We start from the raw sequence: 20,098 nt of genomic DNA, 5'->3' as shown, positions 1-20,098 counted from the left end.
CTCGAGGATATCCCGACTCCCTTACCTTTCCTGTCTTGGCAGGACTGTTTCCCGCCGCCAGTGCCCTGTGTCGAATCGGCTGGTTCCGGTTTAAGAGCCAGACTTCAAAAAGAAAGGGGGAAAAAAAAAATGCTGTGCCCTTTTAAGTCCTGCGGATTCGTGGTATTTTTTTTTTTGTCCTAGAAGCGGAAGGTGGGGGAATGGTTCGCTTACAGCTTCTAGAACGCTACCCCGGAGGCGGCTGTTGAATCTGTCGTTCCGAACGCACAGGTCCGCCGCGGCGGGCGGACTTAGAAGGGGCGGGGTGGTCGGGGCGGTGGTTGGACCACAGGCCGGGGAATTGGCGGAGATTTGCAGTAACTTGAGCCCTGGAATGCGTGCTTACAGAAGGGAAAGGTGTCCGTGGTGCGGAGCGGGGCTGGTGGAGAGGGGGTGAATGTGCCGGTTGGAAACTAAAGGACGGAAAGCGCTCCCGCCCTCTGCCCAGACGAGCGTTTCCCGCGGGCCCGCGGCCGCCTCCGGACGGTCCGGAGAGAACATGGCGGCCCCCGGAGCCCGGGGCTGCAGCCTCTCGGGCCTGCTCCCGGCCCAGACCTCGCTGGAGTACGCCCTGCTCGACGCCGTCACCCAGGAGGAGAAGAACAGCCTGGTCTACCAGTATCTGCAGAAGGTGGACGGCTGGGAGCAGGACTTGTCAGTGCCCGAGTTCCCGGAAGGTGAGGGGCTGGCCTCGGGGTGGGGACCCCTCCGGAACCTCCCCTTCCTCGGGGACGGCGCCCTCCCCCGAGGCGGTGGGCGAGGCGGGGTGGTGCCGGGCGCTTTGCCCAGCCGGATCCCCGAAGTCTGGAGCGGCGGCCGGCGGTGGGTGTCTGGAGGGCGGGGCTGCCCGTTCGTCCCGGTGTCCTGAGCCCCGTCCCGGTGTCCTGAGCCCGGTCCGGACCTTAAGAGGACGAACCGGACTTGCCTTGGATGTTTAGTGGCCCTGGTTGGCAATGGTGAACATGCCCACGCCCCCTGTCCTTTCAGCCTGGCCACCCAGTAGCATCTTCATCGTCGTCATCTTTCTGCAACATACTAGCTCGCATGTATCCATCACTTCTCATGTGATACACAGGTCTGAACACTTCGGGGTATTATTTATTCCGCCCTACAACCCATGGAGATGCTCTTATTAGTTCTGTTTTACAGATGAGGAAACTGAGGCATAGGAAAGCTAAGTTAATTTGCCGAGGTCCTCACAACTGATACCTGCCAGGGTTGGATTCTAAAGACCCCAGATTGGCCGTTTTGTTAGCTGTGCCACACTTCTCTGCTCCAAGTCATGACACTTGTAATTTTAAAAATCGGAATCCATTGTGGCCCATTTCCAGGGTTCGAATCCCGGCGCTGGGAGTGTTTGGAGCCTGGGGGAACTGATATTCCCAGCAGTGCTATTTGTGAAGTACATCTTGCTATGATAAATGAAACCCTACTCTACCTTCTTTGGTTGGGACTGGCATTGTTTTGCCTGGTGGTGTTGGCATGTCTCCTGGCATGACACTGAAACCACATGTATAGTTAATTGGTTGGATGTGGCAGGGTTCAGTATCTCATGGGAGGTATATCGGAACCTTACCTCTGACAACAATCTTGAGTGTCATTCCAAGCCATTTGCTCCCACCTTGAAAAGTGCTTATTTTTTCTCTTATTCATCCTACACTGGATTTGAAATATTGCAGAATTCTTACAAAAGAATTGGGAGCATAAGTGCTTATCCCATCAAAGAAACTTTAAAAGATTAGATGATATATATGATATATATGCATATTTTTAAAAAACTTTGTGGGTAGTTAGTTATGTAGTATACTGTCATAAGACAGCATACCACCAGGTAGAATTTAGGCCAGTGTTGATATTTTTTAGCCTTGTTTGTATTTACAGTGAGTGTATTTTATTACCATGAGATTTGACCTTTGTGACTGGTAAATAATGTAACAAAATATTCAAGCTTCGAATTTGACAGTCACATTTTCTACTGAACCTAATTACTGAAGACAGGATACTAGAGATGAGTTTTTTCTTGGTTTCTTTATCAGTAAATTGTAATGAAGAAGTCATAAGCATAACTCTGTTTCAAAAACAGTGTATTTTGTTCATTTCTTAAAAGAAACATATTTATGGGAAGCAGTGTGGTATAATGGCTGGTCAGACAGACCTAGGATTAAATCCCAGTTATTCCATGTTAATTGCATGATTTTGAGCAAGTTACTTGACTTCTCCAAGCCTACATCTCACGTATAAAAAAGAGCGAATAGCCCTGGCCAGTTTTCTCAGTGGTTAGAGCATCAGCCTCTGGACCAGAGAGTCCTGGGTTCGGTTCCCGCTAAGGGCATGTACCTCAATTGCAGTTTGTCCCTGGCCCTGGTTGGGGTTATGTGGGTGGCAACCAGTCGATGTGTCTCTCTCACATCGATGTTTCTCTCTCTTCTCTCTCTCCTTCTCGCTCTATCTGAAGATAAATGCAAAAATGTCCTCGGGAGAGGATAAAAAAAAAAAAAAAGAGTGAATATTTACCTTTCATATTCATTATGTGGACTGGAGGTATCCCTAAAATTCTGGGCAGTTTGGCCCAGCTGTTAGAGGGTCCACCCACGGACCAAAGAATAGCAGGTTTGATTCAGGTCAAGGGCACATACCTCGGTTGCAGTTAGGTCTTCAGCCCTGGTCAGGGTCATGAGGGAGGCAGCCAGTGGATGTGTCTCTCTCACATCGATGTCTCTCTCTCCCTCCCACCTTACCTCCCACTCTACCTGAAGATAAAGTTCTTAGTTCATAGGAGAGCTCAGTAAATGTTAGCAGCTCCTAATTGTAATTATTGTTTTTATAAAATTTGTGTTATTAAGCCTGTGAGGCACCTAGCACAATAACTGACACTAGTACTTTCCCTACCCTCAATTTAGGTCACTCATTAGAGAAGATAAATTCAAAAGACAGATTCACAAATATTTTGCAACAAGAATGTAAAATATACATTAATTAGTTTGAAGTTTTATATGCTCACTGGATCTGGCATGTAATTAACACTATTAGAATGGATAATTTAGAGTTCACCCTAAAACCTCACTAGGTTGGATTAATTGGCAGAAATAGTAATGTGATTTACATTTTTATGGGTTTTTTAAAAAAAAAATTTTTCTTTATTGATTTTAGAGAGAGAGAGAGAGAGATAAAAACATTGATGAGAGAGAACATAGATTGATCACCTCCAGCATGCCCCCCACCGGGGATTGGGCCCACAACCTGATCATGTGCCCTGACCAGGAATCTAACTGGCACCTCCTGGTGCACGGGTCGATGCTCAACCACTGAGTCACACCAGGCGGGCTTGTGGGGTTTTTTTAAAAGAATTTTGTTAAAATTGAGTGACTCCAATTACTGTTATTAGTCATTAGCTGTTAGTATGCACTGCTCCACCCAATTCTGGCTTTCAGTTTCTATAAAACATTTCCAAATGCCTGCTTTAAGGTATAATTAAATATTGTATGTCAACTATATATTAAAAATGTATTATTAATAGTTTTAGTAGCTATATTTATTTACTTGTAAGTAACAAATTCATCACCATTGTTTTAAGTTGGTTAAATGAAGATGCTGTACTCTTTTTTTCATTATTATTGATTTGTAGAGAGAGAGGAAGAGGGAGAGAAAAACATCAATAGGTTGCCTCTCGCACATGCCCTCAACCAGGGATAAAACCCTAAACCTATGTATATGCCCTGACCAGGAATTGAACCCTAGACCTTCCAGTGCACAGGATGATGCCCCAACTGAGGCCACACCAGCCAGGGCAACATCCAGCACTTTTTTAAAAAAAATAGGTTTTCATTTATTTACTTATTTATTCATTCATTCGTTTATTTATTTAGAGAGAGAGGAAGGAGGAGAGAGATAGTAGCATCACTGTGAGAAAAACAGTGATCGCTGCCTCCTGCACTCCCCGTACTGGGGATCAATCCTGCAGCCCAGGCAAGTGCCCTGACCAGGAATTGAACCAGGACCTCTCAGTCCATGGGATGACTCTCAATCCACTGAGCCACACTGGCCAGGTGCAAGATGCGGTACTTTTAATATTAGTTTAACAATATCTATCTTAGTGCATAGTTAAAATTGTAAATAATGGTCAAGTAATTATAAATTCTGATTTGTTAAAGTACAGATTAATGAGATTTTATTTTTCTTTGGAGGGAAGGGAACACACTCTTCCATCAATATTAATTAATGTTGTTTCCATGAAATCTGTAATAGTGTATTTTGCTTAACCTTGCATTTAAAATATTTTGCATTTAAGGTCTCATTCAAATCAAGAGCATTTCCACGCTTTCTCTTATGAAATTGGTTTAAGCCTTTTGTATGTTTATCTTTTCATTTGGGCACTTTGCTCCTTTGTGATATTTAGTCATGTCTTGCTATTCTTAAGGTTGACTCACTCTCAGTAGCCCATCTGTACCGAATTGTGTACTTACACCCTCTTAATATTTGGTATTTCCTCTTTTTTTACTTAAATGTGTTGATCTTTCTTTCATTCCACACACACAGAATTACACTATTTCTGAAAGAATTTGGTAGCTTTTTCTTGCTATATTTGCAGACTGCCTCATTACACCCTCTTTCCTGTCTTGTTCCCCCTCATCCTCACCGCCCTCATCCTCTCCTTAGAAACAAGTGGTTCACATTTTAGTGGAAAGTTTTAGATAAATTGTCTTTTTCTTTAGTCGTGATAATTTATTTCATGTAAATTCCAGGATTAGAATGGCTGAACACAGAAGGGCCTATTTCTGTCTACAAGGATCTCTGTGGAAAAGTGGTCATCCTTGATTTCTTCACCTACTGCTGCATAAACTGTATTCACCTACTGCCTGATCTCCATGCTTTAGAACACAACTACTCTGATAAAGGTAACTGCCCTTGAATTGGTTTCTAGCAGGCAGTTGTGGCATAGACACTGAAAGAGTCGCTGACTCATTTCCTCACAGAAGAATGAATATTTGGCAAGACTTCAATAATTCTATAAATAATTTCTAATCTATGAATTAAGGACTCCATGTGTACCTTTTCAGAAGAGTTAAGCTTAGTGATACTGGAATCAGCATTCAATATATTTAGAATATTTTCCTCTAAGAATAGGACAGAATGTTTTATGTATTTATTTTTATGATCAAGTATTTTTAAAAAGTCATTTTATATATCTAGACTTACCTGAATTTGTTCTACAAAAAATTAAATATGTGACTCTGATTTTATATTCTTAAGAACTGTGATATAAAAGTTTAAAGTTCTTAATAGGAAATGCGATTATTCTTCCTTTAGTAATCTGTCCACTGACGTGAACAACAGTGGAATGTGGAATATTGTCATAACAGATACTTTTTCTTTGACCCTGCTTTATGAAAAATGTCTTCCAGAGCACCCAGGAAATCCTCTTTTATGGTATTGCAAATTCAGAAGATGTAAGAGATTATATTTAGTATTTGCTTTAGAAGTTTGACATTTTTCAGATTTTTTTTCTTGCTTCCTAAAAAAGAGCAGAGGTGGTAAATGAAACTAAAGGTTCCTTTAATTAGGTTGAAATGAATTGAAGCTCTTCTTTTGGATAAAAAGGAAAGGGTCACCAATCTGAGTAAAGATGAGAATAGAGTGCACGTATACAAGGTGAAGGATATCTTGAAACTAAAATACAGGAGTGAAGGATAAAATCTTCAGTGCTAGTGAAACTTCAGTTGCTTTCAAATTGTAATAGGTTATATCTTGAAATTGCTGAACAGTGAGATTTATCAAGAACTCAAAATCCCAGTAGCTAAATCATGTTTTCAAAAATTTATTTGTATTGATTTAAGAGATATGAGTATCCCATCTCTTAGGTTTTGAATGTCTGTGTATGTCTTGTTCAAGCCCATGTGACTAAATATTTATTGAAGATGCTATGTGTAAGGTACTCTGCTAACTGCTGGTGAAATATGTGTCAGAGGGGAATGAAAACGTGATGGGACCTGAGGAAAGAGTAACCCACTTTGCCCGGAAGCAGTGGAAGAGCTTTCTCGGAGCAGAGACAGTTGAGATGGAGCTGGGAAAGGAGCAGCGGTGCAGGTGGAGATGGACACGGGCAGGAGGGACAGTCCTGGTGGAGGAGCAGCAAGTGAACAGGCAGGAGAGCACCGAAGCCGAGGTCGCTTAGGGAGTGGTAAAGCGCGTGGATGGCAAGCTTGTCGGGGCTCCTGGGAAAAGCGAAAGGGCAGGAAGCTAGGTTAGGTTTGGACCCTGTTGTGAAGGGCTTTGTGTAATATTCTTAATAGTTTAGACTTTTCCTTCCATTGAAGAGACAGAGATATTAAAGGTTGTTTTCAATTTGTTTCTTTAATAGAATGATTGCATAATAAAATGAGAGTTTAGAGAGGCACTACGGACTGGGCTAAGAACCCCAGAGTTAACTGTTTTCATATTTAAGGTTACTCATAAAAGACTATTTGGTTAACTTGCTTGGTTAACCCCACACCTGAAACATTCAGGACTTAGAATGGATCCTTGTAATCTACTGGAAAACCTCATATTTTGTAAATGGTCTCAACATTATAATCTGAAACATTACATTATGATTTCAGTTATAATGCTACTATATGAAAATGCTAGTAACTTGAAAATAAAAGATTTTTTTTATTGCTCAGAAGGTAAATTCATTTCACAGTCACAAAAGCAGGCATACCCAGATTATTACTAATGAAAGTTCAATGAGCTGTCTGTTGCTGACTTCATTCGCTTTCTTACAGCTAAGTGTCTTGACTCAGTACTATCTGATATGTTTCTGAACACATTTGCAGCAGTGCTAATAGTTCTTGAAAGTGACATTTGGCAACCTGTTTTAAATTTCGTGGAATATTCAGTTCACTTTATCACTAAGCCAAAATTGTTCAGCTTTGTGAAGAAGTGCTTATTAATTCAAAAACCCCTTGAAAGAGGTCCAGTTTAGTACCAGTCTTCTGACTCTGTAAAACAGTTTTTAAAGTCAGGTTTGTAATGGTGATTAGTGTCACTCTTATAGTAACATATGAAAAATCATAATGCCAAAGAGTCTGAATAGTAATAGTATTCATACTATTACTACTATTATGTACTTAATAGTAATGAATGATCTGGTCTTCAAACATTGTTTAAGACTGTAGCTATGCCCTAAGGTTGTTATTAATTCTTAGCAGTTTAGTTCACATTTATGTTACACTAACAGATACTTTTCTACTTAAGAGTTTCTAAATTTTTCTTTTTCCTTTTCATGCCAGATTGTATTATTATATAATACCCAAATTTAGCACAATGGCTGTTATCTAAGGACAAGCATTTTTGTTTTGTAAGAAACAATTATTAGGAAAACTTGGCATATTTTAAAATGTGATTGCTAGATGTATGTTAATATATAATTAAATTAGACTTTTAAAAACCTAAATGCCTTAATACTAAATGAATGCTGGTATTGTCATTATGTAGCATATACTGTTTTTTTCTGTTTTATATTTTATTAAAAATTAGAAAAATGCATTTTTAATTTTATAGTGAAACTAAACCTTTTAATGAGGCAACATATAATTTCATTTTGTATCAGGACTCCTAAAACCACTGCCAGATTCAGTAATTCCTTGGAGGACTCACAGGATTCAGCATGTGGCTGTGTTCACAACTAGAATTTATTACAGCAAAATGATAAAGCAGAATTGGCTAAGGGAAAAGACACCCTGACCAAGTCCTTCCTACTTTTATTCTGTATGATTAACAGCACAGAAAAGGGGAACTGTCAGAAGAGGGCGCTCTCAAATTGAGAGCCCTGTCCACAAAATGAATAGAAATATTAAAAATATCACATCCATCTAAAACTGTAAAAAGCTGAAAATGTGACTCAAAGTTGAAATGTTGATGAAAATTCTCACTTAAAAAATGATCACAAAGTTGGCGAAAACTGTAACATATCCTCAAACAGCTTTTAGGAATAATGAAAAAGTAACCTGAATCAGACATTCAAAAACTAAACAGAAATGGACCAAAAAGAAAAGAAAGAAATGTACTCATTGAACTTAGAAAATAAATAGAAGGAAAAGGTCAGAATTATATTAGAAATGAAGACTAAATTACAAGGTGCCTGAGGGACAATACGTTCATATAGAAATGGAATAAGGGCATTGGAATAGAGCAGGGGGGAAACTTAGGGAATAAAAATGAGCTAAAGAAAGAAGTAAAAAGATTGAGTTGAAAGACAGCAGAAGAGGTCCAACATAAGACTACTTGGAGACTCCGAAGAATAAAACCAAAACAACTGTCTGGAGCTAAAGTTAAAATCCAAGAAAATGTTCTAGAAATAAAAGAAACCTTCAGTCTACACATTGGAAGGTCCTAACAGGTATCAGGGAAAGTTGATATCCTGGTAAAACCATTACACTTGAAGGTTGTTTAAAAAAAAATCATCAGAGCCCTGGCCAGTTTGGCTCAGTGGTTAGGGCATCAGCCTGCCGTCCAGAGAGACGTGGGTTCAGTTCCCGCTAAGGGCGTGTACCTTGGTTGCAGTTTGTCCCCGGCCCTGGTTGGTCGTGCGGGTGGTAGCCACTCGATGTGTCCCTTTCACGTCAATGTTTCTTTCTCTCTCTCTTCCTCTCGCTCCCTCCCACTCTATCTGAACAATAAACAGAAAAATGGCCTTGGGTGAGGATTAAAAAAAAAAAAAACTCATCAGAGCCTCCAGGAAAGAAAGATCACTTTTAAAGGCATGGAAATTACCCAGGACAGATTTTTCACAAATGTACAAAGCAAGGCAACGGTAGAGCAACATTTTCAACAATCTTAAGAAGTACAAACCAAGGATATTATATCCAAAGAGCTGTCTTTTAAGAATCAATTAGGGCTATAGAAATTTTTTGAATGCCCAAGAACTCAGAATACTGTCCACGTGTGAATCTACTTTTTGGGGAATCTACTTGAGGGAGAGCTTCTTCTAACCAGGGGTGGCAAAGGAAACTGCCAAATGGGTGGATGAAGATTTCATACATGTATTTGTAGAGCTGAGACCAAAACAAGGTTTTAGAGTTTTGGTCTATCAGTCAGGGTTTGATCAGAGAAGCAGAAACACTAGGTGTAATCAGAAATAATAAAGGATTTATTTTAGGCACTTGACTTATGTAACTGGGAGCTGGTTAACTAGTCTACATGTGACTGTTACTTCTATGTCTTAGTGCCTCAACTTGAAGTCAGCAGGTTAGTCAGTTGAAAAGGAGAGATGGGTATGAAGTAGGGGAGAACAAGGGCAAGCCGCAACTAGCAAGCATGGACTGGAACCCATGTAAGTTTCTAACTTAAATAATGGGTGACCAGCAGAGGAAGCTGGTGCCCTTCAACATGGAGCGAAACACCTGGCCTAGGATTTAGAGACACTGAGGGAGAACTGGCAGGAAGTGGTGCACTCATGGGTCCCAGCTCCTGCTCCACAAGCAGTCAGCTGAGCCAGCAGAAAATCTGCAAGGTGTGTGAACGGCAGTAGAACCTGGCGTATTTTTCTTTCTTTTTTTTAAATTTTATTTTAATTTATTATTATTATTATTTTTGCTAAGTAACTTATAGTTTACTTGAAAAGAGAAAAGCAAACAGGTTATATAATACAACGTATGTGGCTTATGTGCCAGGTATTATGCTAACGATGTGACATGAATTATCAAATTTAAACTCAGATATATTATATGAGGAAGGTACTTATATCCCCCATTTTTGTTGTTGTTTAACTCCCAAGCATATAGATGCTCTTTGCACTACCTCACAATGCTTCTGTAGTTCTGAAGAACTTACTGATTGCATATGCCATATCCCCCATTTTTAAAAATTATTTTTTACTGAGGTAACATTGGTTTATATGTTTCAAGTGTGCAACATTATAAATCGACATCTGTATGTACTACATTATGCTCACCACCAAAAGTCTAGTTTCTACCCATCACCATACAGTTGAACCCTTTTCCTGTTTTTACCCTCCCTCCATTCTCCTTCCTCCTGGTAATCAATCTGTGGTGTGTCTGCCTCTGTACGTTTGTTTTGTTTTATTTTTGTTTCTATATTCCACACATGAGTGAAATCCTGCAGTATTTGTCTTTTTCCATCTGACTCATTTGGTATAATATTCTCAAGGTTTATTCATGTTGTCACAAATGACAGGATTTCACCTTTTTTATGGCAAGTAGTATTCCATTGTGTGTGTTCTCTCTTACATGGATGTTTCTTTTCCTCTGACTCTGTCCCTTCCTCTCTCTAAAATCAATGAACATATCCTCCCCGGGTGAGGATACAAACAAACCATGGGGGGTGCATTTGTTTTTATGAATTAGTGTTTTGAATTCTTTTGATAAATATCTAGAAGTGGAATAGCTGGATCATATGGCAGTTCTATTCTTTTTTTTTCCATATTTTGTTCAGATAGAGTGGGAGGGAGGGAGAGAGAGAGAGAAACATTGACGTGAAAGGGACACATCGAGTGGCTGCCTCCCACACGACCCAACCAGGGCCAGGGCCAAACCGCAACCGAGGTACGTGCCCTTAGCAGGAACCGAACCGGGTCTCTTCGGACCGCAGGCTGATGCTCTAACCGCTGAGCCAAATCGGCCAGGGCAGCAGTTCTATTATTAATGTTTGAGGACTCTCCATACTGGTTTCCATAGTAGCCACAGCAGTTCACATTCCCACCAAGGGTGTACCGAGTTGCCTCCGGGCATCCGCGCTAACACATGTTCCTTGTCTTTGGGTAATAGCCCTTCTGACAGGTGTGAGGTGATACCTCACTGTGGTTTTGATTTGTATGTCCCTAGTGATTAGTAATGTTGAATATTTTTTCATGTGCCTGTTGGCCATCTGTATGTCTTTGGGAACATGTCTATTCAGATCCTTTACCCATTTTTAGTCAGGTTGTTTGGTTTTGTTGTTGTTGAGATTGATGAGTTCCTTATACATTTTGTATATTAACCCCTTATTGGATGTGTGATTTGCAAATGTCTTCCCATTTGGTAGGTTGCCTTTTCATTGTGTTGATAGCTTCCTTTGCTATGCAGAAGCTTTTTAGTTTGAAGTAGTCATATTTGTTGATTTTTGCTTTTGGTGTCAAATCCAAATAATCATCACCAAGACTGATGCCAAAGTAGCTTATTGCTTATGTTTTCTTCTAGGAGTTTTATGGTTTCAGGTTTTATGTTCAGGTCTTTGAGTTATTTTTTTAGTATAGTGTAAGATAGTGGTCAAATTGCGTTCTTTTGCATGTGGCTGTCCAGTTTTAAAACCCAATATCATTTATTGTAAATTCTTGGCTTCTTTGTCATAAATTAATTGACCATATAAATGTTGGTTTATTTCTGGGCTCTCTGTTTTGTTCCATTGTTCTACGTGTTTGTTTTTCTGCCAGTATCATGCTGTTTTATCTGATATAAGTATGGCTACCCCCACTTTCTTTTGCTTTCCATTTTCTTGGAGTATCATCTTTCATTCATTTTACTTTGAGCTTATGTTTGCCTTTGAAGCTGAAATAAGTTTCCTTCAGACCACATATAGTTGGGTTGTGTTTTTTAATCTATCATTCACTGTGTGCCTTTTGATTGGTGAGTTCATTCCATTTACATTTAGGGTCATTATTGATATATGAGGGCTTACCACTGCCATTTTCTGTTTGCTCTACAGTTCCATTGTTTCTTTTCCCTTGTGTCTCTGTATTTTGATGGTTTTCTGTCATGTTTTTCTCAGTTTCCTTTATTTTTTTAATGTTTCATGTCTCTGCTCCAGATTTTTGTTTTGTGGTTACCATGTAATTTGTATAAAACGTCACATAAAGAAAATGTCCTTTTTCTGCTGATAGTGTCTTGTCTTCATTTGCCTATACAGGTCCTGTTCTTCCTCCCCTTTTATGTTTTTATTGTCACAAATTATTCCATTTTATTTTGTGAATTCATTATAAAATTTGAAGTAGCTGTAGCTATTTTTAATGTCTTTTTCCCCTTTAACCTTTCTGCTATACTTTGTGGTTAACAGTCTAGTCATAAAGGGCTTTGCAGTTTTCTAATTCTGTCACATTAAGTTTTGCATATTTTTGCTTTTTGATTTCCAGTGGAAGAGCCTCTTCACCATTCTTTGTCAGGTAGGTCTTGTGGTGAACCCCTCAGCTTTTGTTTGTCAGGGAAAGCCTTTATTTCTCTGTCATATCTGAAGGATGACTTTGCTGGATTGATTGTTCTTGGCTGGCAGTTTTTATATTTGTTTTTTAATTGTCATTCCATTCTGTCTTGGCCTGTAGCATTTCTGCTGAGATATCTGCTTACAGCCTAATGGGAGTACCTTTGTAGGTTATTGTCGTTTCTCTCCAGCTGCCTTTGAAAATTCTTTTTTTAAGTCATTAATTTTAGACAGTTTTAATGCAGTATGTCTTGGAGAAAGGTCTTTTTGTGTTGAGATAATTAAGTGTTCTGTTAGCTTTGTAAATTTGTATGTCTAGTTCTTTCCCCAGTTTGAGGACATTGTCTGCTATTCTTTTTTTTTTTTTTACATATGTTTTTATTGATTTTTAGAGAGAGAGGAAGGGGGGGAGAGAGAAACGTCAATTGGCTGCCTCCTCCACAACCCCTACTGGGTTATCTTACCTGCAACCCAGGTATGTGCCCTGAAAGGGAATCAAACCCAATACCTCTTGGTCCATGGGCCGACACTCAACAACGGAGCCACAGAGGCTGGGCTGCTATTAGTTCTTTAAATAAGCTCTCTGCTCTCCTCTCTCCCTTCTACTCTGCTCTTCCCCCGATCATTTCTAGATGCTGTCTTCAAGCTCACTACTTCTCTTTTCCATATGCTCTGCTCTATTTTCAGTGCTTTCTCGTGCATTCTTCTCATTTATTGAGTTTCTCTGCTCCAGAATTTCTGTTTGGTTCTTTTGTGTCTTTCTAATAGAGTATTCCTTATGTTCATTTATTTTATTTCTGAGCTTATTTAACGGTTTCTGAACTTTCTTGTAGCTTGTTGAGTTTCTTCATGACAGCTCCATTGAATTCTGTCAAGTAGGTAGCAGTCTCCCATGACTTTAAGTTTAGTTTCTGGAAAATTGTCATTTTCTTTTTGTGATATTGTATTGCCGTGACTTTTTCATGGAGCTTGGTGAATTGTTTCTCTGCTGGTGTATTTGAAGTAGCAATTATCTTTCTGGGTTGCCTCCAGTTATATTTTAGTTAGTGCTTTCCAGCCTCCACTGTCTTTGCCTGTTGTCTCTGCTTATATTTCCGAGGTCACCGGTGCCTCGCTGCTGTCAGTGTGGCTGTTCCTGGTACTTTTGGTCTTTGGCACTGCATGGTTCCTGGAACCTTAAATCATAGGCAGCTCCACCACTGCCCTCAGCCCTGGGGTCTTGGGTGCAGCCCCTGCTGCTGGGAGGACCAAGGTCAAGGTGCCACCACAGGTCCTGGAACCTCAGATCATAGGTGCCACCCCAGCTGCTGTGGGCACCAGAGTCTTGGTGCGGCCTTGGCTGCTGGGAAGGCCGAGGTCACAGCCACAGTCACCACTGCCATGAGGGTGTTAGATGAGGTATACCTGGGTCATGGAAGCTGCAGTGTTGCTTAGAACCTCAGGTCACAGCTGCCAGTGTCTGGACACATGGGTCCTGGGTGCAGCTTTCGCTACTGAAAGGGCTAAGGTTGTACCGGCCGCTGCTGTGTGTGGCTGGCTGGATCTTGAGCACTGCCAAGGGTTTTGAAGCCTCTGGCCTCTGATGGGAGGGCCCCTGTGACTCCTGGAGCCCCAGCCATGGGAAGTGCTCTGGTTCTTTAGGATGTAGATGGCCACTGCCACTCTGTGAGCTTCAGGGTCTTTGGAGCCCACTGCTGGGAGGGCTGAGGTTGCTGTTGCCTCCCCTGTTGGTGGGGTGGGGCCCAGGTGTTGGCTGAGTCTCAGGCGCTGCCATGGTTCCTGGAGCCCCCAGCTGCTGGCTCCGCCCCTGCTCCCGTGGCTCTGCCGCGCTCAGGAGTCCAGTCTATCTGCCTGCAGCTGTACAGGTGTATAGATCTCTCAGGCATCCTGATGTGCTGTGCTGAAGGTGGTGTTGGGCTGTGAATATCCTACTGATTGTAATTTAACAGAGAATGACAAAGGAAATGACTCATGCCACCATGCTGCTGATGTCCCTCCATATTTTTCTTTTATTGGTTATCTTTGTACTTATAACCTAAAAATATAATATGTTGAGTTTTCACAGTATACTTGGTACTGTTCTAAATGCCTTATCCAGATTATTTATTTTAATTCTTAAAACCAACTTGTGAGGCCATTACTATTATTTCCTCTATTGTACTAATAAGAAAGTTGACACACAGAGAGGTTAACTTGCCCATGGTAATACAGGGAGTCTGATCCCAAGTCCATGCTAGGTTTTGTTTTGTTTGTTTTTTTAAAGAACTTGATTGTGGCATAATTGACACACAGTACACTGCACATATTTTAAGTGTATATTTCTTCCCACTCCTACCTACCACCCTTCTCCTTAGTCCCCAAGCACCCGTGACACTGCATCTTTTTTCTGTAGCTGCTTTCTAGATGTTTAGATTTTTTTTTTTAATTTTTGGGTTTTAGCAGTTTATTATGTGTCTGGACATGATTTTCTTTAAATGTATTTTATTTGGGGTGTGCTAATATTCTTGAATTCTGTAAATGTATATCTTTAACCAAATTTTAGGCTTTGGCATTATTCAAATATTTTTTTCTGCCTCAATCTCTTTCTCTACTCTTTCTGGATCCCAATCACATGTTAGACCTTCTGGAACAGTTCCACAGGTCCCTGAGAGTCTGTTGTTGCTGTTGATTTTCTTTAATCTTCTTTCTTTGTGTTCTTTAGATTGGATAATTTCTTTTGTTTAATTTTTTTGTTGTTGTCGTTCAGATAGTGGGAGGGAGGGAGGGAGAGAGAGAGAGAAACATCGACGTGAAAGGGACACATGGAGTGGTCGCCACCCACACACCCAACCAGGGCTGGGGACAAACTGCAACCGAGGTACGTGCCCTTAGCGGGAACCGAACCCTAGTCTCTCTGGACCGCAAGCCGATGCTCTAACCGCTGAGCCAAACTGGCCAGGGCTGGATAATTTTTTTTGAACTACCTTTAATATTTTTAAGGGTCATTTTTATTTATTGTTGTCTTATTTTTTAATTTTATTTTTTCCATCACCATTTAGCCCCTGTATGCCCTCTTCCACCTCTATCCACTTCCCCCCTTCCTGTTTTCTTTATCTACAGTTCTTCTCCAGTTACAAAGAATAATAGGTTATGATTATAAGAGGTGGGCCCAGGCAATATTATAAAGACAGAAAATGAATATATAATAGCTACACTGTCATAAGGAAAATACAGACAGCACAGTTTACATCTTGTTAACGTTACTGATAATAGCATTAATTTACAGCCTCAAATATGGAGGTCTCATTTTTGCCAAGCAGTAGGTTAAGGGATTTACAGATGCTTCTTTTCAATCCTTGCCGCCACCCTTTGAGATGAGAGCACAGAGGCCAATGAGCTATCTCTAGGTTCATTAACTCTTTTCTCTGTCATCTCCTTTCTGCCACTGAGCTCATCCAGTGAATTTGTTTCAGATGTAGTTTTTTTCAATTCTGAAATTTTTATGTAGTTCTTTTTTTACAGTTCCCATTTTTCTGTTTTAATTCGGTAGTCTTTTTCTTTACCTCATGGAGTGTAGTTACCATAGCTCCTTTAAAAGCCTTTGTCTTCTAGTTCATTCATCTGCTTCATTTTGGTGTCAGTATCTGTCAATTGTTGTGTTTTCTTCCACAGTAGGCTACATTAACATATCCTTCAAGTGTCAGGTAATTTTGCATTGTATCCTGTACATTGAAATGTTATGATATGCAGACTCTGGGTTCTGTTATAAACCTCTGGGGAATATTGATGTTTGTTTCGGTAGATATACTATCCTGTTAATTCAAACTGTAAGTTTTTCTCATCTTTCATCTTATCTCCTTCCATCAACTCACTAATCTAATTCTCAGTTCTCTAAGCATTTGCTGTACATTTTGGGTCTATCTCTCCCATGTGTATTTAGGAGTTAAGTCGAGACGTGTGTGTAGTCATACCCAGAAATGGGGCAGCACCTTCTCTAGCTCTTTCCCTCAGGGTTATTCTCTCCGGTTTCCCTGGTTCCTCAGGCCAGGAAAGTGGTTGGGTTCCTATTGGAGTTTTAGCCACTTGTATTGTGAAGGCAAAAAGAGGAACCGAAGCACAGTAAAACTGAAAACACCCTCGTGTGGTTTGCTTTTCCAAATTTATAACAGTTTACATACATTTTTATTTTTTACTTTTTTCAGTCCTTAGGCAGAAGGTGTGTGTGTGTGTTGGTTTGGATTTAATGGTTGTAAATGGAAGGATGGGCTGTTAGGGAATTACACATCCCAATTTGTGTAATTTCTTCTTCATGTTGGTTTGTATAGTTTTAATAGGTGTGTTGGGAAATTATTACCTCTACTACCTTGGTAGTCAGTATTGTGTTTTTTCCTCTCATTTCAGCTTAACACTTCTTTTTTCCTCTATACTATCTTTTTGACATACTGTATTGATTAAATAAAAGAAATATGGTGTTTTTAGTTTTTAGCAGTTCTGTTATGTACAATAAGGTTTGTACTAATATTACATAATAGGAATTTTAAATAAATCACAGACCTTATATTATGGAAATATCTTGCTTGTATCGTTAATCTGTAATGTAGTTAGGTCAGGAAAATGTAACAGTAAATACCCACAAAAAGCAAGCATAGTCACTGTGACTTTCCAAGGGGTTTACAACAGATGGGGAGAAGTTAACAAAATTTATATATATATATAATTTTATTTATTTATTTATTTTTTTGGTATGTGCCCCTAGCAGGAACCAAACCCAGGACTCTCTGGTCTGCAGGTCGATGCTCCAACCAACTGAGCCAAACTGGCCAGGGCAAGAGTATATATTTTTTAAAGCGTTGTCTAGAATAAGGACACAGAGGGTTTTAATCCTGAAATAGTCACATGACTTTGATCATATGTGTTTTTATGTAGTTATTAAGATTTAAATGTCATGAGATTTAAATATTATTTTTTTACACGTGTTTAAATGCAGTCAAAGACACTACTTTAGTTCTGCCTTTATTCTTGTTTTCATCTCTGGACCATTTATATTTATTAATGACTCAACCCCGAATGTGTGGATGATGCTATTCAGATTTTAATACTTCATAATATTTAACTTATTTCTTTCACTTAGATGGTCTTCTGATTGTTGGTGTTCACTCGGCTAAGTTTCCAAATGAGAAAGTGCTGGATAACATTAAGAGTGCTGTTCTTCGATATGACATCACCCACCCTGTGGTTAACGATGCAGATGCCAGCCTTTGGCAAGAACTGGAAGTTTCCTGCTGGCCAACTGTGGTCATACTTGGACCCCGTGGAAACATGTTGTTTTCTTTGATTGGAGAGGGACACAAAGATAAATTGTTTTTGTATACTTCAGTAGCTTTAAAGTATTACAGAGACAGAGGACAGATCAGAGATAATAAAATTGGAATAAAACTCTATAAAGATTCTTTGCCACCTTCACCATTGCTATTTCCTGGCAAAGTCACAGTAGACCATGTTTCTAAGAGATTGGTAATAGCAGATACTGGACATCATAGAATTTTGGTTGTCAGGAAGAATGGACAAATTCAGTACAGCATTGGAGGTAAAGTTTGTTGCTAACTGTGATATGTAATGTATTTTTAGTAAAAAATTTCAAGGAAATGTACTAAAATTGAAATTTAGAAGTAACTAACTATAGAAGCGCAGTATACATTGACTTTTAACTTCGTGAAATTATGTTCTTAATGTGTGGTATCTGAATTACAGTACTCTCTTCTCACTCCCTCAGAAAACAAACAAAAATACCTGCAAAAGGCTATTGAAATCACAAAGAGGAAATCTTTAAGTTAAAAAAAGTTTTAAGTATATTTGTATATCTTATTTTGTTGTTTTTTTTTAAAACTACCCCGCTTAATTGTATCTTATAAAAATGTTACAGTAAGTCCTGCAACTTCAAGAGAACTAACATAACAAAGCAGATTTTACAGTAGGCTAACTGATGTAAAGAAGAGTTAAATGCCTGTGGCATGTCATCAACATTATAATAAAACAGTGCTGGATGTTATTTGAGGACCTACTCTGCTCTATGTGCTCTATGTACATTTTGGATTTGGGTATTTTAAATGGAAGTATGGTATTTCACTTTCCATCAAAATATAGCCATAACTTTCTTAAAAAAATTTTTTTTATTAAATTTTTTGTTTGTTTTGAGAGAGAGGAAGGGAAAGGAAAAGAGAGAGAAACATCCAGCATGCCCCCTAACAGGGTTCAAGCCCGAAACTCAGGCACGTGCCCTGACTGGGAATCGCACTGGCAAAACCGTACGGTGCATGGGGCGATGCCCAGCCAACAGCACCAACCAACCAAGGCCATGTCTTTTCTTTAAGACCAGCACAATGCCCTTGGAACTTGAGGCTTAGATTATAAAGTAAATAACCTAGAATTTGTATATAATTTTACTTTTCTTTCCTTCCATAAGAACTTATACATACTTCTGGGTCATTTCCCTTTGGATGTAGCAAAATATAAGTATCATTCAAGCATGGATCATTTTCCATGTGTCCCTGGTCTTTGATCTAAAAAGGGCTCTTCTTGCCCTGGCCGGTTTGGCTCAGCGGTTAGAGCGTCCGCCTGCGGTCCGGAGAGACCCGGGTTCGGTTCCCGCTAAGGGCATGTACCTCGGTTGCAGTTTGTCCCCGGCCCTGGTTGGTCATGCGGGTGGCAGCCACTCGATGTGTCCCTTTCACATCGATGTTTCCCTCTCTCTCTCTTCCTCTCTCTTCCTCCCACTCTGTCTGTACAAAAAAAAATGGAAAAATGTCCTCGAATGAGGATAAAAAAAAAAATAAAAAAATAAAAAAAATAAAAAGGGCTCTTCTTTATATCTACATAATTAATAAAATCTTAATTAAGTTTTTTTTTTTTTTTTTAATTCTGAGGGCAGGTTATTTACCTTGAAAAGACCATCTTACATCTTATCTCAAGCCCAACCTTTTTATTTATTTATTTTCCTCACCCGAGGACATTTTCTCAAGCCCAACCTTTATATTTATTTCTCTTCCTCACCCGCGGACATTTTGGCATAGAGCAAGAGGAACAGAGAGAAACATTGATGTGAAAGAGACACATCAACTGGTTGCCACCCACACGATCCCAGCTGGGGTGGGGGCAAACTGCAATCGAGGTACGTACCCTTAGAGGGAACCAAACTCGGGGCTCTCTGGACCGCCGGCCGACACTCTAACCGCTGAGCTAAACTGGCCAGGGCTTAATTAATTTTTAAAATAATTTATTATTAACAAACGTATTAGTCAAAGAGCAACATAATTCATCTCTGCAGTCCCACTTTAGCAACACATAACATTAGCACATGACACAGGGATACCTGCGTTGCTAATGCAGATAAACTAATCATGTTCCGTAGCCCTGCTGCTCCTCTTAGTATGCCAAGATACTATTCCTTTAGCTCTGGAACTTTTCATTTCCTGTTTGTTGTTTTTGTTACAGTATGTGTTTTATGTTGTTTATTTTGTTTTAGCAACTTAGTAGTTTGGTGTGTGACATGCAGTTATGAGAATTGTTACTTAAAACGTATCTGTTGTAGAAGATTGAATTTAAATGGTTAAAGGAGTTTTTAATCGATTTCTGTAATTTTCAAAATGTTGTAGGTAAATATTCTTTTTTTATTAAACAGAGAAAACTAGCAGCAAGCTAGCTTCCCCAAACATTTTCTAGGAATAGTGTTATAATAAATTAATAGTTATTCTAGAATTTTTTAAAAAGAATTCTGTGGTCAGATATAGTAAGGAAAAACTGGTTAGATGTAATTTAACACATTTTTGTTGGTGGTGGTTTCAGTGTACTTCTCATATCTTTTACTCTGCTAATGTATTCATGAATATGCAAGAGGGATTATAGTACAGTGGCT

The 20,098-nt window shown here is 39.6% G+C and overlaps 1 protein-coding gene across 2 annotated transcripts in view; it reads left to right on the top strand.

Annotated features, from left to right (window-relative positions):
* Positions 1–231: 231 nt before the first annotated feature.
* Positions 232–20,098, top strand: part of NHLRC2 (NHL repeat containing 2) — a 51,963-nt gene continuing 32,096 nt past the window's right edge. Inside the window, exons 1-4 of one of the 2 annotated variants that reach the window (XM_036264612.1) lie at positions 524–716; positions 4,782–4,934; positions 12,143–12,172; positions 17,318–17,773. In XM_036264612.1, coding sequence (XP_036120505.1) covers positions 539–716; positions 4,782–4,934; positions 12,143–12,172; positions 17,318–17,773 — 817 coding nt within the window. In that variant the 5' untranslated portion in view covers positions 524–538. Of the gene's footprint in view, positions 717–4,781; positions 4,935–12,142; positions 12,173–17,317; positions 17,774–20,098 lie in introns of both variants that reach the window. The other variant, XM_036264613.1, reaches the window with a different exon arrangement.

The sequence above is a fragment of the Molossus molossus genome, unplaced genomic scaffold, assembly GCF_014108415.1.
Source record: "Molossus molossus isolate mMolMol1 unplaced genomic scaffold, mMolMol1.p scaffold_m16_p_17, whole genome shotgun sequence".
NCBI classification, from domain to species: Eukaryota; Metazoa; Chordata; class Mammalia; order Chiroptera; family Molossidae; genus Molossus; species Molossus molossus.
The sequence above is the reverse complement of the archived record's forward strand: the minus strand, read 5'-3'. Positions and strand labels throughout refer to the sequence as shown.